The 22,696-nt window shown below is 38.6% G+C and overlaps 1 protein-coding gene across 1 annotated transcript in view; it reads left to right on the forward strand.

Moving 5' to 3' along the window:
* Positions 1–22,696, forward strand: part of LOC121510707 (gamma-aminobutyric acid receptor subunit pi) — a 152,992-nt gene that overhangs the window by 123,339 nt on the left and 6,957 nt on the right. The window contains exons 6-9 of the mRNA XM_041788890.1: positions 4,103–4,185; positions 20,912–21,049; positions 21,371–21,523; positions 21,758–21,948. Coding sequence (XP_041644824.1) covers positions 4,103–4,185; positions 20,912–21,049; positions 21,371–21,523; positions 21,758–21,948 — 565 coding nt within the window. The remainder of the gene's footprint in view (positions 1–4,102; positions 4,186–20,911; positions 21,050–21,370; positions 21,524–21,757; positions 21,949–22,696) is intronic.

Consider the following 22,696-nt stretch of genomic DNA (forward strand, 5'->3'; position numbering starts at 1 on the left):
CTCCAAGGCCATGGGTTAGCTCATAGGGGGTTAGAAATTCTTGTGTATAGATTGGATCCAGACCTTTCAGCACTTTAAAAGTAATGAGTAAAATCTTAAAATCAATTCTAAAACTAACAGGAAGTCAATATAAAGATGCTAAAAGGGGGGTGATGTGATGTCGTCTGTTAAAACCAGTGAGAAGCCTAGCTGCTGCATTTTGTACTAGTTGGGGGCGAGAGAGTGATTTCTGGGAGATACCGGAGAGGAGTGAATTACAGTAGTCTAAGTCTGCTTCTTGGCAGCTGGCCCTGGAGAGCCTGATATAGGAAAATTCCAAACAATCTTATTCAGTCAGCAAGAGAACTATGGCTTGTGAGAAGAGTGAGGTGAATGATCTGGGGTGGGCGAGTCAAGCCTAAACCTCAATCCCATAGAGAATTTGTGGCTGGACTTGAAAAGGGTTGTTCACACCCAATATCTGTGCAACCTGACAGAATTTGACCAGTTTTGTAAAGAAGAATGGAGTAAAATGGCTGTGTCCAGATGTGCAAGCCTGATTAAGACCTAGGGGGTGAATATTTATGCAGTCACTTATTTTACCTTAAATGTGTTTCTTCAGTTGACATTATTTTGTGGAACTCTTTTTGCACTTTGACATTAAAGAGGTTTTTTGTCAAAAAAAAAGCCAAATTATGTTGACCATGATTGATTGATAATGTCAATAAAAGGGCAAAACATCCGAGGGGCGAATATTCATTATAGGGACTGTAATACAAACAAAAACAGAGAAGGTTGTTCTTTTGTTTTTAAGTAAGACAACAACTACGCAACACTTTAGTGGTGGCAAACATACTTGTGCTTAAACAGGCCAGCTTGTTTTACATAACATAATTATCTAGGTGACAGAAGATTGGCAGTACTGCTGTGACGGACAACGGGCAGAGTGTCCAGCAACTGGCACATGACACTGATTCCTTATAGCAGCACAGCAGCGGACATGTGTCAGTCTCACTGCTGCTCATTTATTATCATAAATGTTTAAAGTCACCATTTAAATGAGTTCAGAACATGGAAAAGGCATTGGCTGTGGTTTTGTATGACTGCTGCATGTTTTTAACCTGTGTGCATGTGTGGTACAAAGATGGTTTCTTTAACTGCCGTTTTAGACTTGTTTTATCTAGTTACATGCCCTCCTTGAAGAATGCAGTGTGCTTTTAAAGACTCAGGCCAACTCTCCTACAGTATGACTGTTTTACACATGTAATCCTAAAACATTTTTATAGGATTACCCTCAATTCTTCCTGATTTGCCTGTTCACAAATAGAGCACAGGATGGAATTGTTGTATACTGTTAGTGTTTAGAAGCTGACTACTTTGCAAAAGTCTGAAAGAAACGTCGGGCTGGTTCATTTAATCATTATTATTGTTAAGTGTCTACTATTGTTTTCTGGTCTCTTTGGATCATTGTTGTTGTATTGTAAGCCTCTTTGGGCTTGGCATATTGTTAATGCATGAACAAATGGGAAAATTAAATCAATTAATCTGGACCTCACGCAGGACTCTTGCTGCGCTTACAAGAACATTTTATTCACAACTCAGTTACATTTATTCTGATCAGAGATTCCAAATTCTTCGTTCACATGGACCCTATAAGATGTGATACACATCACGCGTGCATGCTCATGCATCAAACATTTGATCTGAATAAAACTGACATGCAGAGCATTGTCTCACTGGTCACATCTACCGAAAATTTGCCATAGAAGAAGAAATTTCTTCTTCTACATTTTTCCTGTAAATAAGCCATCATCACTCACTTGTTTTGTTCTCAACGTCTCCCTGTTCTACTCTCTCGTTTCTGTACTTATATTATCTGATCAATAATTCTGAGGTCTTTTAAAGCTTCACATAAGAAGGCTGTCTCTGCAACAGATCAGTTTTGTTTTGATCCTGTAATATTTCTGCCTGTTATGTATATATATATAAGGGCTGTTAACATTAACTCATTAACGCTTGTGATTAATCTTGAAACCTTAACAAATTGAAAAAAAAAAAAACACAATTTAATCATATGACTAAGTTTGACCACAACTTGCTCCCGTAGTCCTCCAGATGTTTACGTGCCTGGGGTTGAAGAGGTGAGAGGGTCAGACACAGCCAGCAGTGATGAGTGAGGAGACAGACCCAGGTCTGCTTCATGGTAGTTTTCTTTTTAAAAAGCAGAATGTTAGTTAAAATGAAACCAGAATTGTGGGTACATGCTGTCTGTCTTTACACTGAAGCACAACGAGTCTTAAGTACCACCTTCAGGCAAAGCACATCTTTGCTAATGTTAGCAAAGATGCTAACAACAACATGGGATCAAGCTGTGGTCATACCACTCTCTCCAGCTGCTCCAGGACAGGTTTTCTTTTTCAGCAGGTATCCTCAGTCACTTTACGAGTGTATTTATGAGTGTATTCTATGTTATTATGTGTTCAAATGTAACAGAAAAATGGGAAGTTTAGTTTTTGATGAGAAACTTCAATAAATACAGTAATGAATACATGTTTATATTTGAGGGATATAAAACAGATGTGACAACCTGAATCACAGCTTTTTAACTCAAGCACTACTCAGCTAAGACCACTTGTAGCTTAAATATTTGCCCTTATTTTGTCTTTTCACCAAACTGTAGACAGTATCAATTGTGGTATTGATAAGTACTCAGATCAGCACTTTAATGTGCTGTACATAGAATTAAAAGAATACAAATAAAACACTTGACAATAACAACATTAAAAAAATCAAAAATGATAAAAATATACATAAACTATAAACAAATGCTGTGATTAATCATGATTAATCACAGCATAGTGCTGTGATTAACTTGATTAATTTTTTAATACAGTAATATATATATATATATATATATATATATATATATATATATATATTAATTAAACAGTATAACTATATGTATATAGGCTTCAATAGGCTTTTTTTATGTTAGCCATTAGCTGTAGTGCTATCGCTATGATGTCTAGCTCTCAGATTTGCCGTGTTGTCTGAGTATTTCACTCTAGTGTGGCATATCCTGCAAACGAATTAACTTCTGTCTAAGTCTGTATTTTAATGTTTTGGAAGCCAAAAAAAGTCCAACTATCTGCCATGAGTGCAGCAGAAGCCGCTCTGCTGTGTAGGCACGAGCAACCCGCTCGCTCACACCTGAAGGCTCGCGTGATCTCGCCTGAACAGAGGAGAGGAGGGAAGAGTCAAATACCCGCTTGCTGCCAGCAAGCGGTCAGGGGGTGAAATTAAACCACAAACTACTGCAACAACAAAGTAAATTATTAATTAATAAAATATCAATACTGCATTTTAAAATATCTATACAGTATCATGCCATAAAATATTATTAGAACAGAGAACAGAGTCTGAAGCTATGATGGTAGTTTGTACTTTTATGTCAATGCTACATGTTATTGGGCATATTTATATCTGAAACCAAACAGCTAGGGAACAACATAATGGTGAAGAACAAAGAGGGTGAAACATTCATTATAGGAAAGAGGACTGCACCCACTGCCCGCTGGTTTCTGTATATAACCATCAGCCAGATGATGATTTAGGAATATTTCCTTCTGTGTTCTGTCGTCTGTTCAATCCATACCTTTACCAAGGAGCTACTAGGAAAAATTTGAGTAATGTTTGGGTTAGAAATTCTGCTGTTTGTATTCAGAAATGCAGCTTATCCTGGAAATATTGAGAAGTTTTTAACAGTTTCGTGTTAAAGATGATGATTCCATGATGCACTTGTAATGAAACTTTTTTAAAGTGAAAATCTCTAATACATTCTGACCCAGATTTACAGTATGACACCAATGCAAATGGAAGACGTCACTCTCTTTTACATAAGATCCCAAGTTGTGTGCCATGGATGATTCAGTACAAGCACAGCTTTATATAAACAAAAAAAGAAAAAGAAAAACAAGACAGACGATTCCTCACAAACGCACAGCTTCAACCAGAAAGCAGAATGATGTTACATAACAACGTCTGTGCTCCAATCTTCTGCAGGAATCTTATTTACTAGCAGTATTCTAGTCTTTATAACAACAACTCCCTTTGTGTTTTACAGGATCACCACCACTGTGGCCTGCAACATGGACTTGACCAAATACCCCATGGACAAGCAGACCTGCACGCTCCAACTGGAGAGCTGTAAGGACTCCTCAGAATGCATAAAGAAAACGTGAAGTGTAGCTGCAGCTTGAAGCTGTGGCACTGAGGCGGTGGGTGGGCGTGATGTCAGATGAATGTGATCAAACCGAAGGATCAAACAGATCACATCCTCTCATCTTCTAAACTGCTGGTGTGTGTTTGAGAGTGTGTGCATGTAAGACTGTATGTCACACCACAGACAGAAACGGTGGGGCAATTCAGGCCATGACGGGAAATCCTCCTGAGTGTGCTTTCTGTCCTAAATGAGTGTTGTGACAGAGAAGATGAAACAGAACACAAACATAAACATCTCCATATTAAAGGGATTTTTCAACAGATTAGGAGAAATGCCTTTTTAGTTAAGAGAGGCGCAGACTGTTTCACTCCCTGTGTCGTTTCTTAATGTTTTTGGGTCTGATTCTCGTGTTCTGACAAGACTAAGGAACGGCTTTTTTGATGGTTCTAAAGATTATCTTGTCAGATTTCGCTGTGATGTGAAGTGCATTAAGAGTGATCAGATCTGCTGAGTGTTGTATCTTTGATCTGGAAGTGAGCAGACTGAAGAAGGGAACATAACAACTGAAGCAAATCAGTTTTACTCACCTCCAGCTCATTCTGAAACATGTGCAGCTTGTATTTATGTTGCCTTCATGGTTTTTACAGAGTTTATTGTTTCTTTGTGAATTTCAGTAGTCCATAAAGTATCCCACCATTCTTCCTGCCTATTAATTTACACTCACCGGCCACTTTATAAGGTACACCTGTTCAAATGCTTGTTAACACCAGTAGGTAATCAGCTAATCACATAACCACAACTCAGTGCATTTCAAAGGCATGTAGACGTGGTCAGGATGTCTTTCTGAAGTTCATACTGAGCATAAGAATGGAGAAGATGGGCTGGTCATGCACCACAGAAAAAATCCACTCAGATTGTGAATATTCAACAGAATGCATTTAATCAAAAGCCAATGTTTCCCTGCTCCATCACAGCCCTCGCATTAAGCTTCACGATGGTAAGGGTGGGCTGTTCAAGATACCCCAGCAGTTCTCAAAGCCAGGAAGCTGCTCAGAGCACCACTGCTGAGTTGTACAAGCAGGATGTGCACGGGCACCATCTTACATAAAGACCATTTCTGCATGCCTGCTGTTGGCATAACAGAATTGATGGTGGTGCTCTGGGGTACAACATTGCAACTCAGACAGCCCTGAAGATGACATCATCCCCTAGACCATGCAATGGGCGCTGAGCTTGGCCTGTTCAGAAGGTGGCACTTTCTTTAGATCGTCAGTGTAGATGTGTTTGTTTTGGTTGTCAGGAGTTGGAAATAAGTAGACTGGGCACTCATCAGAGAAAGCCCAGCTTTCCCAGTTTCTTGGGGTCATTATGGCATACTTCTTTGCAAAAGCCAGCCGCTTCTCCTTTTGCAGTTTGGTAAGGCCAGGAATCTGCTGTCTTCTATGTGCTCTCAGACCCAGTTATTCAGTCATATCACAATGCATGGTACTCTTAGAGTATGCTTCCACAAGATTCTTCAGTCTTCGACTGAGTCTGCGGCTGGATTGGTGTCTCTTTCCCATGGCCTTTTGGGTGAGTTCCTTGGCCCTAGAACTTAGGACTGAGGGGTGACCTGCATGGGGCTTGTCTTCAAGGAAGTCACAACTCTTCCACCACTTCTTCACTCATCATATGGTTCTGCCAAGGTCCTCAGCTACCTCCCTTCAAGTTTTCCCTGTCAAGGCAATGACTTGAGCACAGACCTGAGGCTCTGAAAGAGCAGTCTTTCAAGATTAGTATAGTGCATTTCTAGTTATTTGACTACTCAATATGATTTAACACTACAGGGCACACCTACCCATTTACACTCTTTTATACCATTCACCCTTCATTCACACACTAATGGCAGAGGTAGCTATGGAAAATTGGCCATCAGTATTGGCTAGTTCAATTCAAAAGCATCCATACCCATGCATGCCACCAACAAAGCAGTGGTAGCAACATGGAGTTAAGGGTGTTGCCCAAGGACACATCGGCATCTGACTGCAGGAGCTGGGGATCGAGAACTAGCTACTGAGCCACAGTCGCCCCACAGTGTGATTCTTTTTCATATTTTATCATGAGAATCATTATTGTTTATTTATTGCACATATGAGCTATGGAAAAGAAGGAGATACAGAATAAAACAAGAAAAGCTATACATGCAGAGAAAATCATTGTGTTCAAAGATAACTAAAGAAATGTGCAGGACAAGCCAAAGAAACTGATATTGGCTTGCTAAAACAAGACATGAAGCTATAGTATAGCTAAATCTGAGTTAAACGCTACACTGATGGCTGCCATTGTGTTCGGCTCATAGTACAACAAAATCCGGCCTCGAATGAAGCTGATTGGTCAGATCTGTTTTCAGACCTGATACAATCGTTTAGACTGGAGCTTTGCAAGATGGATTTGCCTGATGACAGACATGGCATGTGGCCGATCCATCAGTTTTGCAAGGTTAAACTTTATGCACAGTGAGGCTAAATTTAGTATGAATGTTAACCTGCAAGGTGGACCAAAAGCTAGTGGTGCTAGCACTGCTAACAAAAGAAAACCAAGCAGGTGATTTTAAGTATATGACCAGTTTCTAATTGCATACTGAACTCAACATTTTTGAGGATACCTTGGTCACTGACTGTTGCAAGTCTTTAAGCAAATGCTTCACAGTCATTTTAAATGAACAGTAGAGGGATCTATGATTTCAGTAAAGGATGAATTTAAAGAAAACAAACTTTTTTGAGCCCATAAACCAATTAGGAGAATGTTAACTTAGGCATTTGGGTATGTACGTACGTCTCATTTCTGTGTATTCTTTGCACAGCTTGCATTTGCATCCAGTGAAGCATCTTTTTTGGAAGGTAATAATAATCAAGATAATTTAGTTTTTGACCCAAATATATTTGAAACAAGCAAATTTTATTACATTTTTCCATTTTAGGTTAGTATCTTTAAACATAAACCTGAGAGGCTCTTAGAAAACTCCCCTTGCTGAGAAGAAGGAGATGCTGTTTTTCCTTTTCAGTGAAGCTTTCTGTGGGATTTAGACAAATTTCCAGTTTTAGTGGAAATGCAGTGGCAGTTTGTTTATAATTGAAGTGAAGTGTTATTAATTTGTTATAATATGACAGGATGCATTTTTATCTGTGCAGGAGATTGATAGGAGAAACATCCCCCTCCTCTTCTCCTCCTCCTCGTCTCTCTGCCTCCTCGCTCTTCTGCCATCTTTACTTCCACCTCGCTGTTGCTCCCCGCTATTAAATGACAGCCAGCCAGCCTAAGCTAAGTCTGATCCCTGCCAGAAGCCCACCAGGACCTCAGTGCCAAATAAAACATTTAACGGCAGCTCCAGTCCCACTTAGCAGACAAAGAGACATCTGGAGGTTAGAGCTGGGTAACTGAGAGGATGATGGCCCCTTCCTCTCACGCTTTACCCCCCCCATACGTCTGTTTCACTTCCTGCATCATCTCTTACATCTTACTCTCATCTCAGCTCTGTCTCCACTGTTTTTCTTTCACTCCTCTTCTTCAACCTCCATCTTGCTCTGTGTCTTTATGAAGCTGTATATTCAAGGATTTATTTCTTTTAATGCTGTGCCAAAAGTGGGTCCTCTGCATGGGAAGAAGGTTTAGGGAGAGAGTGGTGGTGGGAGGTTTTTAGATCAGGATTGGAGTAAAATATTCAGTGACAGCAGAAAGAGTCGGAGGAGAGTCGCAGTCTTTGCTGATCTTTGATTTAATTTTACTTTTGGTGGCTCTCTTTTTCTAAACTCTTTGATGGTGGCTTTTGCTTCTTCTTTTTAAAGAATCTTTGTGTGATAATGTCAGGGAAGATAATTTGGATTTCTAGAAATTAAACCTTTAATTTGACTGTAATGACACAGACACAATTTCTTTCTTCATTAAGACATAATAGAGAACAGGAATGTTAATGTAATGGCACAATAATACAGCCTCAAATTCAAATGATCCCTCTGTAACTCCAATTATCAACAGTAACCAACAAGGTCTACTTCTTTATGCATGTTTTGAGCATTTTACATGCAAACACTCCTCTTTAGTATAAAGTTTGTCCTGTTTCAAAACACCACTTTTAAATAGTTTTAGACAAAGTTCATTAAGCCTTGTAGCACCGCATTATGTAATAACACCGCATTATGTTATAATTTAATATATTTTCCATCCATCATGTAATAGCGCCGCATTTTCTAAGCCACTAAGCGGTTAGGGTTAGGGCAAGGTAGTTGGGTAGGGCATACCTTGGAGCCCACACTAAGTCCTATGGTTAGGGTTATTACTGCAATAATGCGGCGTTATTACATAATGTGGCTTTACAAGCCTTTATTGGGTTAGTGCTAAATGTAGTTTTTAAAATCAGTGTCTCTACCTTAGAGGTTTAAAAAAGTACATAACTATTGCCACTAGGTAAATGTAGAAGAAAATAGAGAAAAGAAACTCAAACACTGATTGAAACAAAACAGTCATGCACTCATTTATAACGTCTGTTATAAATGACTTATCTTAAATAAATGACTTAACTTATCTTACGAGATGAGACGAGACGAGATGAGATTTCACACTTTTATTCCCCAAAAAACTGGAAAATAATACATGAGTGGAAAATATGTCCTTTATACAGAGGAAAGTCATAAGTGCAAGGCATTCAGGTCTATTCAGAAATGTTTATGCTAACTCCTCTTGTACTGGATAGGCTACACACAGTTTGTTTTGTCTAACTCTGACCCAAACTGTACATTTTAATGTTCTTCAAATCAGACCTTTCATTTTAATAGTCTACCACATCTTTAATTTACTACACCATGCACTCATTACTATAATTACTGTTTGTTTAAAACAGACTGAAATATAAAGAGCTGTATCAGTAAAATCAAACTAAACCCATCCTCTTTAAGTACCAGTAAAATTTTCGGTCTATAAACCTACTCAAGTAAAAGTAAAAAGCATTAAATTCAAAGTTTACTTTAAGTACTGAGTTCACAGTTACTGAGGAGTTGTACAGGTAAATATGGTCTTTCTTATAGGCAAGAACAACAAGTGAAAAGATCTCCAACTAGGTTGTTAAAGTCACACCTCTATAATAATGTAAAATACACAGCAAAATCAGCACCTTTAATTAACCTTTAAGGACAGTTGTGCGCATTTTACAAGCTTGTCATTAATCATTTTCAGATAATTTTGGCTGTGTCTATTTACATGGCATGAGTTTTGGCAGTTTTGGCTCAGCTCCTACAGCAGGTCCAAAATACACTGATTACAAGCAAGAGGTACACTCAAGCTGTTAAAATACACCATTGAAACCTGTTCAAGCTGCAGTTTTAATGCATTATGCATGTGTTTTATTTTATCTGGGTGAATCTGGGCTTTTGGCTTGGAATTGAAAAATGTTACTGCTCTCCACCAGATGGCGACATTTTCACCATATGGAGAAGAACATGTTAAACATGCAAATAATAATAATGCATAAAAATCATTGTTGCTACTAATTGTTCACTTATCCCAGGATGTAATAATACTACACATGAAATTGAATTTGCATTTAGTGTATTGAAAATAATTCAGCTTTCTTTTTAAAAAAAAAACAAAAAACATGGGGGTATTACAGCAAAAACTGGGTTAATATCTTTAAAAGTTAATGAATATTCTATATCAATGACTGGGTGAGTTGTAGGTGAAAAAAAGCTCAATTAAAGTAGAATACAATATTAATGTACAATATTCTTTGTAGCTAATGTAAGAAAAGCAATTTTTTTGTGCAAAGCAGCTTGAGAGTGACTAATATCAAAACAATCCTTAAGGGTTGAACTCATTTAGAGTTACATTTAACACTATAAAGGAGTTTGTATTGGTCCACATTACTCTTCTGAAAGTATTAAATATTTGACCAGATGACAGAGCTACATTTACTCTTGAAAACCTCCCACCTCTGGATCCTACTGCAACAGAATTACACCATCATCAGCATGCATGTCTTATGCATCCAACACTCACTCTCTGCACAACGTTTGAATATTTACTTCTTTGTTCTGTGAATTTCCCCTTTCCCATGCAAACAATATGACATCTAGTGCTTTTTGGAGGACATAGTAAGCTGATGAGCCTTTCATTTTTTTCTTCTATTAACACAAGTCAGAGCACTACATGTGTATATTATTATTATTAACACTCTACTACCTCTCCTTTGTAAAACTAATAAGCTTTGATGAGCAAGAAAAGTGAAAGAAAATCATTTAAAAATCCTATGGGATGCTCCCTGAGCCTTATCAAGCTCCCTTGTTCCTTCCTTTCTAAATCAATGTCCCAGTCTATGCAAACAGACAGGAAAATAGAAACAGAGCATCAGGGGAAATAGGACGCGTCTCCTGCAGGCTGTCAGGCTGTTGTTTTGCCTCCAACAACATGTTTAACTCCTTAGATGGTAAATTGACTTGAACTTCTTGCAGGTCCTTGTTTGGTGTTTTTCTTGTCGTCTGACTACTTTAAATGCTTTTTAGAAGTCACACTTAAACATTCGCTCCACATTCACACACTGATGGCAAAGCCTGCTAAGTAGAGTGACCATCAGTATTAATTAATCACATCCACACCCCTGATTCAGCAGATGGGGCCCAGCATCTTGCCCGCATCACCATATGACCGAAGTCAGAGTTAATGCAGCAGATAATCAGAAGCTGGTGTAATTTTCTGTACCACTAGTGTTGCACTAGTTTGTTAGCAGCAGAAGCTGTAGTAGTAGAAGTAGTAGTAGCAGTGGTGGTAGTAGAAGCTTATCAAGTCCCTGTAAAGTTAAATCCAATTATTATCAAAACACACTTGATATGTTGGAATAAGGTTGCTGTAAACATGTGAAAACACTGAGATCTAATTGTGACTGAATTTTTTTATTTGCACTGTTAAATAGGTTTTCAACACTTTCTTGGCTAGTTTATTTTGGCAGAGCAAAAACAGCGGCCCATGATGTATGCTAGTGCTGAGTGCATTATCCTGCCCCCTCTTACCCCAACAGTATACAATTAATAATCAGTTTAACTAAGTATGGTTTTTGTTAGCCAATGTCTGTACCTTCATTGACGATTGGTCACCTAAATGCTGTGTTTTTGTTCACTGTAAGGTAAATTTGCTCAATCCACCAGCCATGGTGGCCTACGGGTCATTAAAAGTAACATAATAGAGCAGTTACGGACAGAAAATAGTACATGTAATCCCAGATATCTGGCATGTCTTTAGTCCTGGATGATTAGAAGACGCAGGCTGTGACTGTGCATCTCTCAAAGCAGCAACCGTCTAGTGTTGAGATGCTAAAGTTTAGTGAAGTGTTTGTATATAAAAACAATCAGCATAGTCATGAGTGGGCATTGCTTCAAGGTAATCAGCCAACATGCTCACAGTATCCTGAGCACAACTGCCTAATTTTTTTGTGATTACTTAAAGATATTTCAGTGAAAAACACTCTTCCATTTTATTGTAAAATGGATGTAGAGCAGAGAAGGCTCTGCTCAAAAGATGCTCCCTGGGTTAGTTCAGACTTTCCTGGGAGTGTAGAGCTAGAACCCCCTGTATGGATGGATACATTAATGAAAATGCATACTGAATACAATAAAATTAGTTCAAAAGCAATGAATCCATAGCAGCATGAATCTGAATATGAGCTTGCTACAAGCTTTATGCTGTAAAGGAGAAGGCTGGGGTGGAGGAGGTCAAGCTTTGCAGGGAAAGCAAAGGAATGGATAAGCAGGGATCAGTGAAAAGTACATCACATTAAAATACACCACTGTGTTGAGAGAAGGAGCTGTGATCGTCTGTGGGAGCTGGGAGGCAATAATTGTGATCACAGCTGGGCGTTTGACTACTGTGTCCTGCATGAACTAACCCTGAGCTTCATTTTTAATGACTGCAACAGGGGCTGATGGGTCATAACACACTTCACTTCACAAGGATTGTAATGTGTCATGTGTCAAAAGCCAGCCCACATGGACTTACAAGACAGCAAAAACAAAACAGACAAGATAACTGGTAAAAGAAGAGACAAAGAGCAAATATATCACCGTACATTTAAACAACAAATCTAATGTCTGTGTAACGTCACTGCTTGGATGTTTAACTTCAGCACTTGTCAACAATGAAGGACAAATTACTGATGGTAGACACAGCTGAGTTACTTGAATCAAAAAGTAACTCAGATACTGCAATGTGAAAGTAACTACTGACTTCATTGGCTGTCTTCAGTGTTGCTGTGGCAGTGTGAGGTGAAACAGCTCATGTTTCATTTTAATGTGTTAGGGATTTTTTCTTTCACTGAAGGCAAAAGAGTCAAGAGATGTTGAGTGAAGCATGCCATTAACAACACCTATCAATCAGCCTGTTGAGTGCTGGTTTATAGATGCTGGAACTGGTGGTAATCTAAAGTCAAGCCTTGTCTGTGTGGATGAAGAGGATCCTCCTAGATCTGTCGAGCTTACGTGAGCTGCCCTGGGGTCTTGTGTTGAAGGGTGTTGTTCTGCTCGGTGCTTTGTTGGAATACAATAATTATTCTTGGCGTTGGATAAAGTTTTCCTTCCACTCTGTAGCCAACTCATCACTACATTCTTATGCTTTACCTCCAGCTTTTACGTTTTCTGTGTGACATTACTTGTCCACATTGCCACTGTGCTTACATTAGTGTAACTTCACCCATGGAATAGGATGTCAATAAATCTTGTGTAGTAGTTGGCTATTTCACTGAAAGCAATGACTTATAAATGTTTCAAATTTTGTTAATTTTAAAGTTGTTTTTAATTTGTAAAGTACCCTGATACAGTGGTAGTTGCCACAAGTAGCAGAGGAGTTATTCTAACATGCTACTCCAAACACTGATTGTTAAAAAACTGCCAGAAATTTCATGTTGCAAGATTGTGTGACAGCCTGCTCTATGCCTATAAGTTTTGTTGGTTTGGTTTCCTGGTTCAGCAACCAATAGGCAGAGTCAGGAGGACCATCAGTGGATTGAGCAGCTTACTCTGCACACCTGTGTTAATCAGGCCTCAGCTTATTTAGGTAGCTTCCATTCTAACCTCCCTTCCTCCCAGGTCTCCATCAGCTGGTTGGGTTTTGTTCGCACTTGACAACTCTCCACACACATCCATACATCGCTTGTATCGAAACTTGTTTCATATATGACTCCCCTTCTTTGTCACCTACTCTGAGCCAGTTTGTGACATAGTTAATCAAATTAGCACGTTAATTATTTATGTGTCAACATACAGTTACCATAAAAAGTATTCGCCCCCTTGGATGTTTTACGCTTTTACTGATTTCATAAATCCATCGTGGTCAATATGTAAAAAACAAAACAAAACAAAACAAAACAGAAAAACCTTGTTAGTGTCAAAGTGAAAACAGATTTCTACAAAGTAATGTCAGTTTTACAAAAATAGAAAAGTAAGTCATTGCATAATATCTACCCACTTCAAGTCAGTAGCAAATTCCCCAAGGCTGAGCAGCATTTTGATCTGATCAGACCAAAGAACTTTCCTCTTCTTTCCTCTCTCCCACATGCTTTTTGGTGAACTCTAGTGGAGATTTAATATTTCTTCAACAGTGGCTTTCTCTTTAACACTCTCCCATAATGCTTTGACAAGTGAAGAACCCAGGCAACAGTTGTTTGTAGAGTCTCTCCCATCTCAGCTGCATAAGCTTGTAACTCCTTCAGAATCGTCATATGTGTCTTGGTGGCCTCTCTCACTAGTCTCCTTCTTGTGCAGTCTCTCAGTTTGTGATCACGGCCTGATCCAGGCAGATTTAAACATGTGCCATATTCCTTTCATTTCTTGATGATGAATTTAACCCTTTACCTACTGAGTCTAAGAATGGTGATTTGGACAAATTTGGTTATTATGGCTGTAAAATAGTCAGGAAATGCTCTAAGTCTGAGAGCTTTGGTCCCTTTCCCCAGGAGTATTTGAACTTGACTTTTCAACATCTGGGTAATGATTATTGCACATTATTTGGAATTGTCAGCAGTTTAAAAGAAGAAAAACACAAAACAGATTTGTTTTTCATGGCTTTTATGAGAAGAAATTTTGTTTTTGCTAATGAAGTTTTGATTTGACATTTGAAATGTGAACCTATACATGTTTAGAGCAATCACCAGTCATTTTTGAGTCTAGGACTCTGGGTGTGCAAAACACAGTGCAAAAGACAGCTATATACATAGGCAAAAATTAGTGCAAATAAAGGTGGAAAAATGCATTCTCAACATTCTCATATTGTTATTGCACATGACAGACACGCACAAATGCCACTAATGCTATTTTTTGAAAACAAAACACCACTCTCGCTCGCTCTCCTTTTACTCTCTTCCTTCACTCTCCTTTCTCACTCATCTTCTGCCAAAGCTGCCGTTTTCGCAGTGCTGTTCAACATTACTGTAATGTATATACCACACATCATATATTGCTGGAAAGCACACAGATTCTCAGCTCTCTGCCAGTGTTGATGTTTTTTAGATTGAGCAAACTTTCGAGGAGTTACAGTGTTGAGAATCCGTGTAGTGGTCTCGCGATACTTCTGGTGTTTTGCTATGGTGTTTTACTATGAATGCCCATGTCATATGGTTGGGTGTACCGTAATGAACCATATATGTGCGCATGCCCACAATTCTCAGCTTTCCAACACCATTGGAATTTTTCTGATTGGACAAACTTTGACAGAGTTATGGTAATAATCCTCCGGACATATAAAACACATATATGAACAACCCCTGGGGATGTTCAGTACCTTGGAATTTTTTTGCATCCATCCCCTGACTTATACTTTTCAATAACCTTTTCTCTGAGTTGTGTGGAGTGTTCCTTTGTCTTCATGGTGTAATGGTAGCCAGGGATACTAATTAACCAATGACTGGATCTTCCACACACAGGTGTTTTTATACTACAGTCATCTGAGACACATTCACTTCACTCCCCATTTCACTGATTGCAAGACAACAAGCACCAGTTGGCTGGCCCTCTGTTGAATTAGGTCAGTCACTTTAAAGAAGGTGAAAATTTATGCAGTCACTTATTTAACATTACATACTTTTTATATAATTGGCATTACTTTGTAGAAATCTGTTTGACTTTGACATTAAAGAGGGTTTTTTGTCATAAAAGCAAAATTCTATTGACCATGATTGATTTATAGAATGAATGAAGGGGTACAGCATCCAAGAGGGCAGATACTTTCTGTTGGGACTGTATACTGTAGTTGATCCTTTTCAGCCACAGAAAACAAGTCTGAACCTTCAGACATTTTGCAAAAAGCTGACATCTGAGAGTCTGATACAAAGGACACTAGAACAAAAAGAGCGGTTCATTTTCCACTTCCCCCAGATCACAGAGAGAACACTTTACATCCTCCTCTGGAATTGAGTTGAAACAGCCTTTTTCCACATCAGAGGAAGGATACCACATCTCAGCTGTGCACACAGAAACACACCTCTGAGCTTTGGTTAGGTTAGGAGTGATGTAGAGCTCTGAACTATAAACTCTGCTGGCCATATTTAATGCTTTTAGTTTTGTTCTGTTTGAAACCTTTCCGGATATTTGTGTTTGTTCCTTATGATTGTTTCAATTTGATAGACTTTACATCTTGGTTTGTTTCTTGCTTTGGAGGCTTGCCTTGGCAAATGTTTTTGCAGCTTCTCAAGCCCAAGTAGAAGTAAAAGATTTATTTAATCATATGACTGTCTAACATACTGATCAATCTGTTCTACAGATACACCATACCACCCATAACACACACTTTACATACTTCACGTCCATGTCATCATATAAATAAATGTATTTTAAAGTACACTATATTGCCAAAATAATTAAATCAGGTGTTCCAGTCACTCCCATGGCCACAGGTGTATAAAATCAAGCACTCAGGCATGCAGACTGTTTCTACAAACATTTATGAAAGAATGGGTCGCTCTCAGGAGCTCAGTGAATTCCAGCGTGGTACTGTGATAGGATGCCACCTGTGAAACAAGTCCAGTGGTGAAATTTCCTCACTCCTAAATATTCCACAGTCAACTGTCAGTGGTATTAGAACAAAGTGGAAGTGATTGGGAACGACAGCAACTCAGCCACAAAGTGGTAGGCCTCATAAACTGACAGAGCAGGGTCAGCGGATGCTGAGGCGCATAGTGCGCAGAGGTCACCAACTTTCTGCAGAGTCAGTCGCTACAGACCTCCAAACTTCATGTGGCCTTCAGATTAGCTCAAGAACAGTAGTAGAGAGCTTCATGGAATGGGTTTCCATGGCCGAGCAGCTGCATCCAAGCCATACATCACCAAGTGCAATGCAAAACATCAGATGCAGTGGTGTAAAGCACGCTGCCACTGGACTCTGGAGCAGTGGAGACGCGTTCTCTGGAGTGACGAGTCACGATTCTCCATCTGGGGACCTGATGGACAAGTCTGGGTTTGGCAGTTGCCAGGACAACGGTACTTGTCTGACTGCATTGTGCCAAGTGTAAAGTTTGGTGGAGGGGGGATTATGGTGTGGGCTTGTTTTTAAGAAGCAGGGCTTGGCCCCTTAGTTCCAGTGACAGGAACTCTGAATGCTTCAGTACACCAAGAGATTTTGGACAGTTCCATGCACCCAATTTTGTGGGAGCATGGAACGTGTGGAATGGTTGCCTGTAAACTTCTACATTGAAGCTTCTATCCTTCTCCATCCGGATTGCACAAGTGCACTTAATAGTAAATCACCTCTTGATGAGATTTCGGATAACCATGACCCAGAAGAATGAAGGCCTACACAGACATAACCTGTATTGAGTCTGTCATGAAGAGGAAAAAAAAATTTAAATGTTTATTTCATAAACAGTCAGTTTGATCATTTATGATATGTCTCAACCAGGTAAAGAGTAACCTTGAAAAGCAGATGGATTCGCCTGTTTCTGAGTTCCTCTCTGATGAATCTATCTTGCAAAGCTCCCATCTGAATAGATTGGGCCCTGTAAGAAAGTGACAGGAACGATCAGAAGTAAGGGGCAGTACTTTTAGGCACAGCAGAGTGGTGACGAAAGCAAGCAGTGACGAAAGGTCAGTGCAATTATGGCAAAAGAGATTAGCATGGTTGCTGCTAAAGCGTCAATTTTATCATAAATTGATGACATTTCTTTGTTGAAAGAAGAACAAAGAACAGCACTGAGCTGTATTCTTTTCTAAAACGACAAAAGTCGTGTACTGACATGTCCACAATTGCCATGGTTCACGTTATACAGTTCTGTATACAGATCCTTCATTTTAATGCAGAATCTGTAAATAGAGCTTATTTCTATTGTTATGGTGTAATAATCCAATGATTTACAGCATATGAAAAAGGAAACAATCTTCATTTTCCTCTTTGCAAAACCCACATTTTCTTTGGCAATGACTAAACTTGTTTAAACTGTGTTTTAGAAGCAGTATTCCTCTCGCAGAGAATCCACAAATCAACAGTTCTGCAGTTTAAACTAAGCGTTGTTTTTTTAATTGTCCTGAAAAATGGTTCCAAAGCTGTTAAAATATTAAATCAATACCCCAAAAAGGACAGAGTGTTATCTGTAAAGCAGTAAGAGCTGCTGCTCCCTCATCACTCTGTGTTTCCTGCTAACCCCGGTCAATTATGTAAGACTTTATATGAGTCTAACATGGAGAATAACAGCAAATTAATGAGCATTTCATGTCGAGCAGATTGTGGAGGTGTGTTTCAGCATCATCCAGCTGCACTTGCTTTGACTTTTCTTATTCTCTTGCTCCCTCTGCAGATACATTAGAGAAACAGCACTAACACACACACTGAGAGAGCTGCACTGGGTCTTATTAATTGATGGCATGATAATTGCATTGTTCTCTTAAAAGCTCTACCACTCTCAGCCTGGGCGTCTTTGACCACATTTATCTTGTATGAAGTTTTATTTGGGTTATCAGGGCCCTTCTGGGTGCATGCAGTATGCATGATTATTACAGATTGAGCCCAGCTCTTCAGAGCTGGAGAGGATGAATTGAATGGATGTTTTTCCATTAGTAATGTCTGTTGAATCTTTGACTGTCAAACAGTGTTAGTGTGAATATCAGTCTCGTTCCTCCTAGACTAACATGAACATTAACGTTAGCATGTTCGTGTGTGGTTGTTGTTGTTAGATGCTGTGAAAAATCTATGTTTTTCTGTCTTATACTCATTCTGTTTACATATTGTGGTGTTGCACTGTGCACACTCCAGCCTGTGAGCTTCTCTGGGGTAAAATAACATCTTAAACTGGATGCTTCCACATTCTCTTTGCTTCTTGCCAAATGTTCCTCTTGTGCTCATATAGCAGGATTTTACCTCCCACTATGGGTTGCAATACCAAACAAGTCAACCATAAAAGGATCACACTTTAGCATAGCTGTAGCAATTAACATTCCCATCTGTTCGCACAAAATCTACTTTGGGGTTCACTTAAAACTGCTAATACGTTTTTTCTATAACATCTTCATCACTACCAGTGCACTTATTATGAGTGTCAGAAGCTTATAGGCAAATGTGTATCCTCTACATATATTTTTCCTGTGTAATAATAATTCTGCTGCAGGAGAGCAACAAATAAACAATTGAATCCACTTTTAAATGTACATTTTCTCAATTTATTTCGGAAAAGTGTCAGCAGATTTAGACTTGTGTTTTAAGGACTCCTGAAATAAAAGGCTGTCTCTATACTCACCTTCTTTTCTGCAGGTCTCTGATGTTAAGTTCATAAGACCATGCTTTTATGCTATTAAGACATGTTGCATATTTCCAAGTTTTTAAAATTCAGTAAGCAAAACAATTTTGACACAAGGACTCTGAGACAGAAACAGACAGATGCACTATGGACTGTAAATACCAAAGCCAGGTTTTCAGTACAGGAAACACATACTAAACAAAGACGGTGGCACTTTTTAGCAAATAACTTGTTTTCTACAGTAATGTTGTGTTTAAAGTTTACTTTTTGACCAAAATTTGCCACCAAAACAAGAGGCTTTAGGGGTTTATAGGGCTTGTTCTTTAAAATATCCCCACCCCTGCCATGTGCAATGTTCTGGATCTGGTCTTGTTAAAATTAAGTGCAAATGTGCAAATTCATATGTAAATGAGCAGTATAAATAGTGGGGCTTTCATCATTAATGCATTTGAACAGATGCAGTTATGGCCTTTATTTTGTGTATTTTCTAATGCATTATTCTCATGCTTTATTGTCTTCTCTGCACACTTTGGTTATGCAATGGCAAAGTCTTCCTGCAGCCACAGAGATGTGGTGGTGGTCATATGTCTGTGCCTGAATGTCCCATTTCACTTAAAAAAAAAAAAGCCACACAGACAGCTCAATGCACAAGTCAAAAGTCATCTGTATCTTTTGTTACCTAACATTTCACTTTTTACCACTTCCTTATTTTTTTGTCTTAATCGACAGCGAGCTCCTTTCGCCATGGTTACATTCATTTCTAAATATTCAATCCACCCAAAGTTTCTTTCTGTAAAAAACTGTTCAGTACAATACAGTCTAAAATGAAACAGAAATATATTCCCATGCAAATACTGGAATTTTAAAAACGTGGCAAATGAACTTGATTGCAATTAACCATAGAAATTAAGCGATAAATCACATTTTTAAAAAATATTTGCTTACAGCCCTAAAATACATAAATAAATCAACAGATGTGCAAAGAAACCCATAAGTGCATGAATAGATCCACAAACACTTGGACAGATCTGCAAATATGCACAGCAATTTGTAAATTCGTAAGGAATTAGGAGTAGCTAACGCGTGTAAAAGTCATTGCTCTGAGGTTGAAAGACAACAATGAAACTCATTAAAATTATATTGCACTTAATGATTTTGTTTGTGTTAAAAGTTTGTCTCAGTAAAACACAGTACAAGCATTGTCAGGGGAGAATCATAGTTTGATAGAGACGGAAACAAATATTGGTTATCTTTGGCCAGTCTTGTATGGTTTGATATTGTGTCTTATTAAAAAACAGGCGGGGGAAAATGACAGTGTCAATTGTCTAAGCTCAATATACAGTATATCAGCCATTGAATATGAAAACAGTTTTGGAAATTGGATCAGCTTTTATGTTATTTCTTTCCCTTGGTGAAAGAAAGGCTGTTGTGTTGATGACTCAACCACAAAAGGCAGATGAGTACAGCTCTGATCTGGATCAAAATGATTGTTTTCAACCTGACAAAACAAAATCATTTTGATTTATCATTTTGATTCTTCGTTCCATCAATATTTGTTACTAACAGAAACAAATTAAATCCTCAAAGTCACCTTAGGGGTGATAACGGCATGGTAGGAAGGGTCAGTTGTCTCAGTCTAGTTCCTACAGTCGCACATTAATGTGTCGAGACATTTAACCCCAAATTACCCCCACTGCTTCTTCACAGGAGTGTGAATGTGTCTGCATGTGTATGGATGGGATTAGTTAATGCTGTATACAAGCTAACTAAATAATTTGGATCACAGTCAACAGTCTGTACAACTGAGAGAAACCAGAGAATGAGGTGATGCTCTTGCTGCTTTGCTGGGAGCTACACTTTCATATCACACCTACTTAGATCATCCATTGTGTGTATAGAAATATTGATTGATTCAGTTTTAATCTATTTTGTGTAATCCTCACAGAAAGTAATTTTCCTGTTTTTTTCTCCTCCTTCAGGGGGTTACAACATCAATGATGTGATGTTTTACTGGACCCGAGGAAACGAGTCTGTGAGTGGTTTAGACACTCTGCAGCTGGCTCAGTACACGGTGGAGGACCACTACACATCTGTCTCTGAGGCTGTCTATGAAACTGGTAATAACCTTCAAACCTGCACTGAAGAGTTTTTCCCCTGTATAATAAAGGTCTTAATTACAATAAGGACATAATGTTTTAGTATTACATCTATAAAGCCCCAGTCACAGGCAGCAGTTCTAGTTTTATTTTGTATTTTCCTTCCTTCACGTACATTTTAGTTGTTTTCTAGAAGTTCTGGGAAATTATTACACCATAACAGAGACAAAGCAACTTTATTATCCCAAGAAAGAGAACTACAAATAAACAATTGTACAAAAAAAACCAACATATTTTTTGTTATCAAGTACATTGATGTACTTTTTCTTTCTCTTCTTGAAGGTAATTATCCAAAGCTGGTTTTCCACTTTGAGCTGAAGAGGAGCATCCTGTACTTCATCCTGGAGACTTACGTCCCCTCCAGCCTGCTTGTAGTCCTCTCCTGGGTTTCCTTCTGGATCTCCCTGTCTTCTGTTCCAGCTCGTATTTGTATAGGTAAAGAAACCAAATTTAATAGGTATCAAACACTGTTGGAGGCATGTAGTTTATCCAAGAATTCCACTGTAACACTAAATATGTTTCATTTAACAATTCAGCAGTCAACAACTCCTTTATTAGGATAATGTGTGCTTCTTTCCTCTGAGTTTCAGATGTTCATTGAATAGGTATGCATCATCAATCTGTTACAGCTCACAAACATATGTTTCCTGTGTTTGTGTTTTGTTCCAGGAGTGACCACAGTCCTGACCATGACCACCCTGATGATGGGAGCCCGGACATCCCTGCCCAACGCTAACTGCTTCATTAAAGCCATAGATGTTTACCTGGGAATATGCTTCAGCTTCATCTTTGGAGCTCTCATTGAGTACGCCGTGGCTCACTTCTGCACCCTGACTCACGCTGATGCACACATGTACATGGTAAGACACTTCTGGATATACTGTGGTGTTGAGGCTCTGCTAACGGGGGAATTTATCACACTGCCACTGATATTTTCGTACAATTATCTTTGCACTCCAAGCACTGGTACCCTAGCAGCTAAACATTTCTTACTGTTTTAATACACAGCTAATACCAGCTAGCTTGTACACGGTTTAAAATCAGTAGTCTGAAAGTGTTGTATAATTAAAAACAGGAAGGTGTGAATGAGCTGACATTGTGGACAAAGATCCAAGTTTCCCAATTATTCTGACAACTGGACTCTTCACTGGAGAAGATGCTAAGGCAACTCTTTGTCAGTTTTATGTTTTTTTTTTTTTTTTTTTTTTGTAGAAATGCTGTGCTCTGATATTTTGTAGGTGCTTAAAATTTAATGTTATCCTGACAATCCATAAAAACAGGAGGGAAAAAGTCAATTTTTTTAACACAACTTTTTCTTCATTGCTCAAGGCCAAATCAATGCATGTCAAAGTAATGTTAGCCTTTACTTTTCAAACTAAAGAAGCAGTTTGAGTTTCTTTCAAGTTTGATGAAGCAAAGAGGACCTCACACAAGAGTTTGCTTACATTTAATTTAATACTTTTTAAGGCCTTTTGAAGACCCTCTTTCTGTATTTTAAGACCCTATTGTATCTTTAATGCACAGTTGCAATGGCCATACTTGTGTGCATGGTTTTGAGCAGATTGTAAGACAAACATGTGACAGCATAGTCAAGAATGCAGCAAGTAT

Source organism: Cheilinus undulatus, linkage group 6 (assembly GCF_018320785.1).
Source record: "Cheilinus undulatus linkage group 6, ASM1832078v1, whole genome shotgun sequence".
NCBI classification, from domain to species: domain Eukaryota; kingdom Metazoa; phylum Chordata; class Actinopteri; order Labriformes; family Labridae; genus Cheilinus; species Cheilinus undulatus.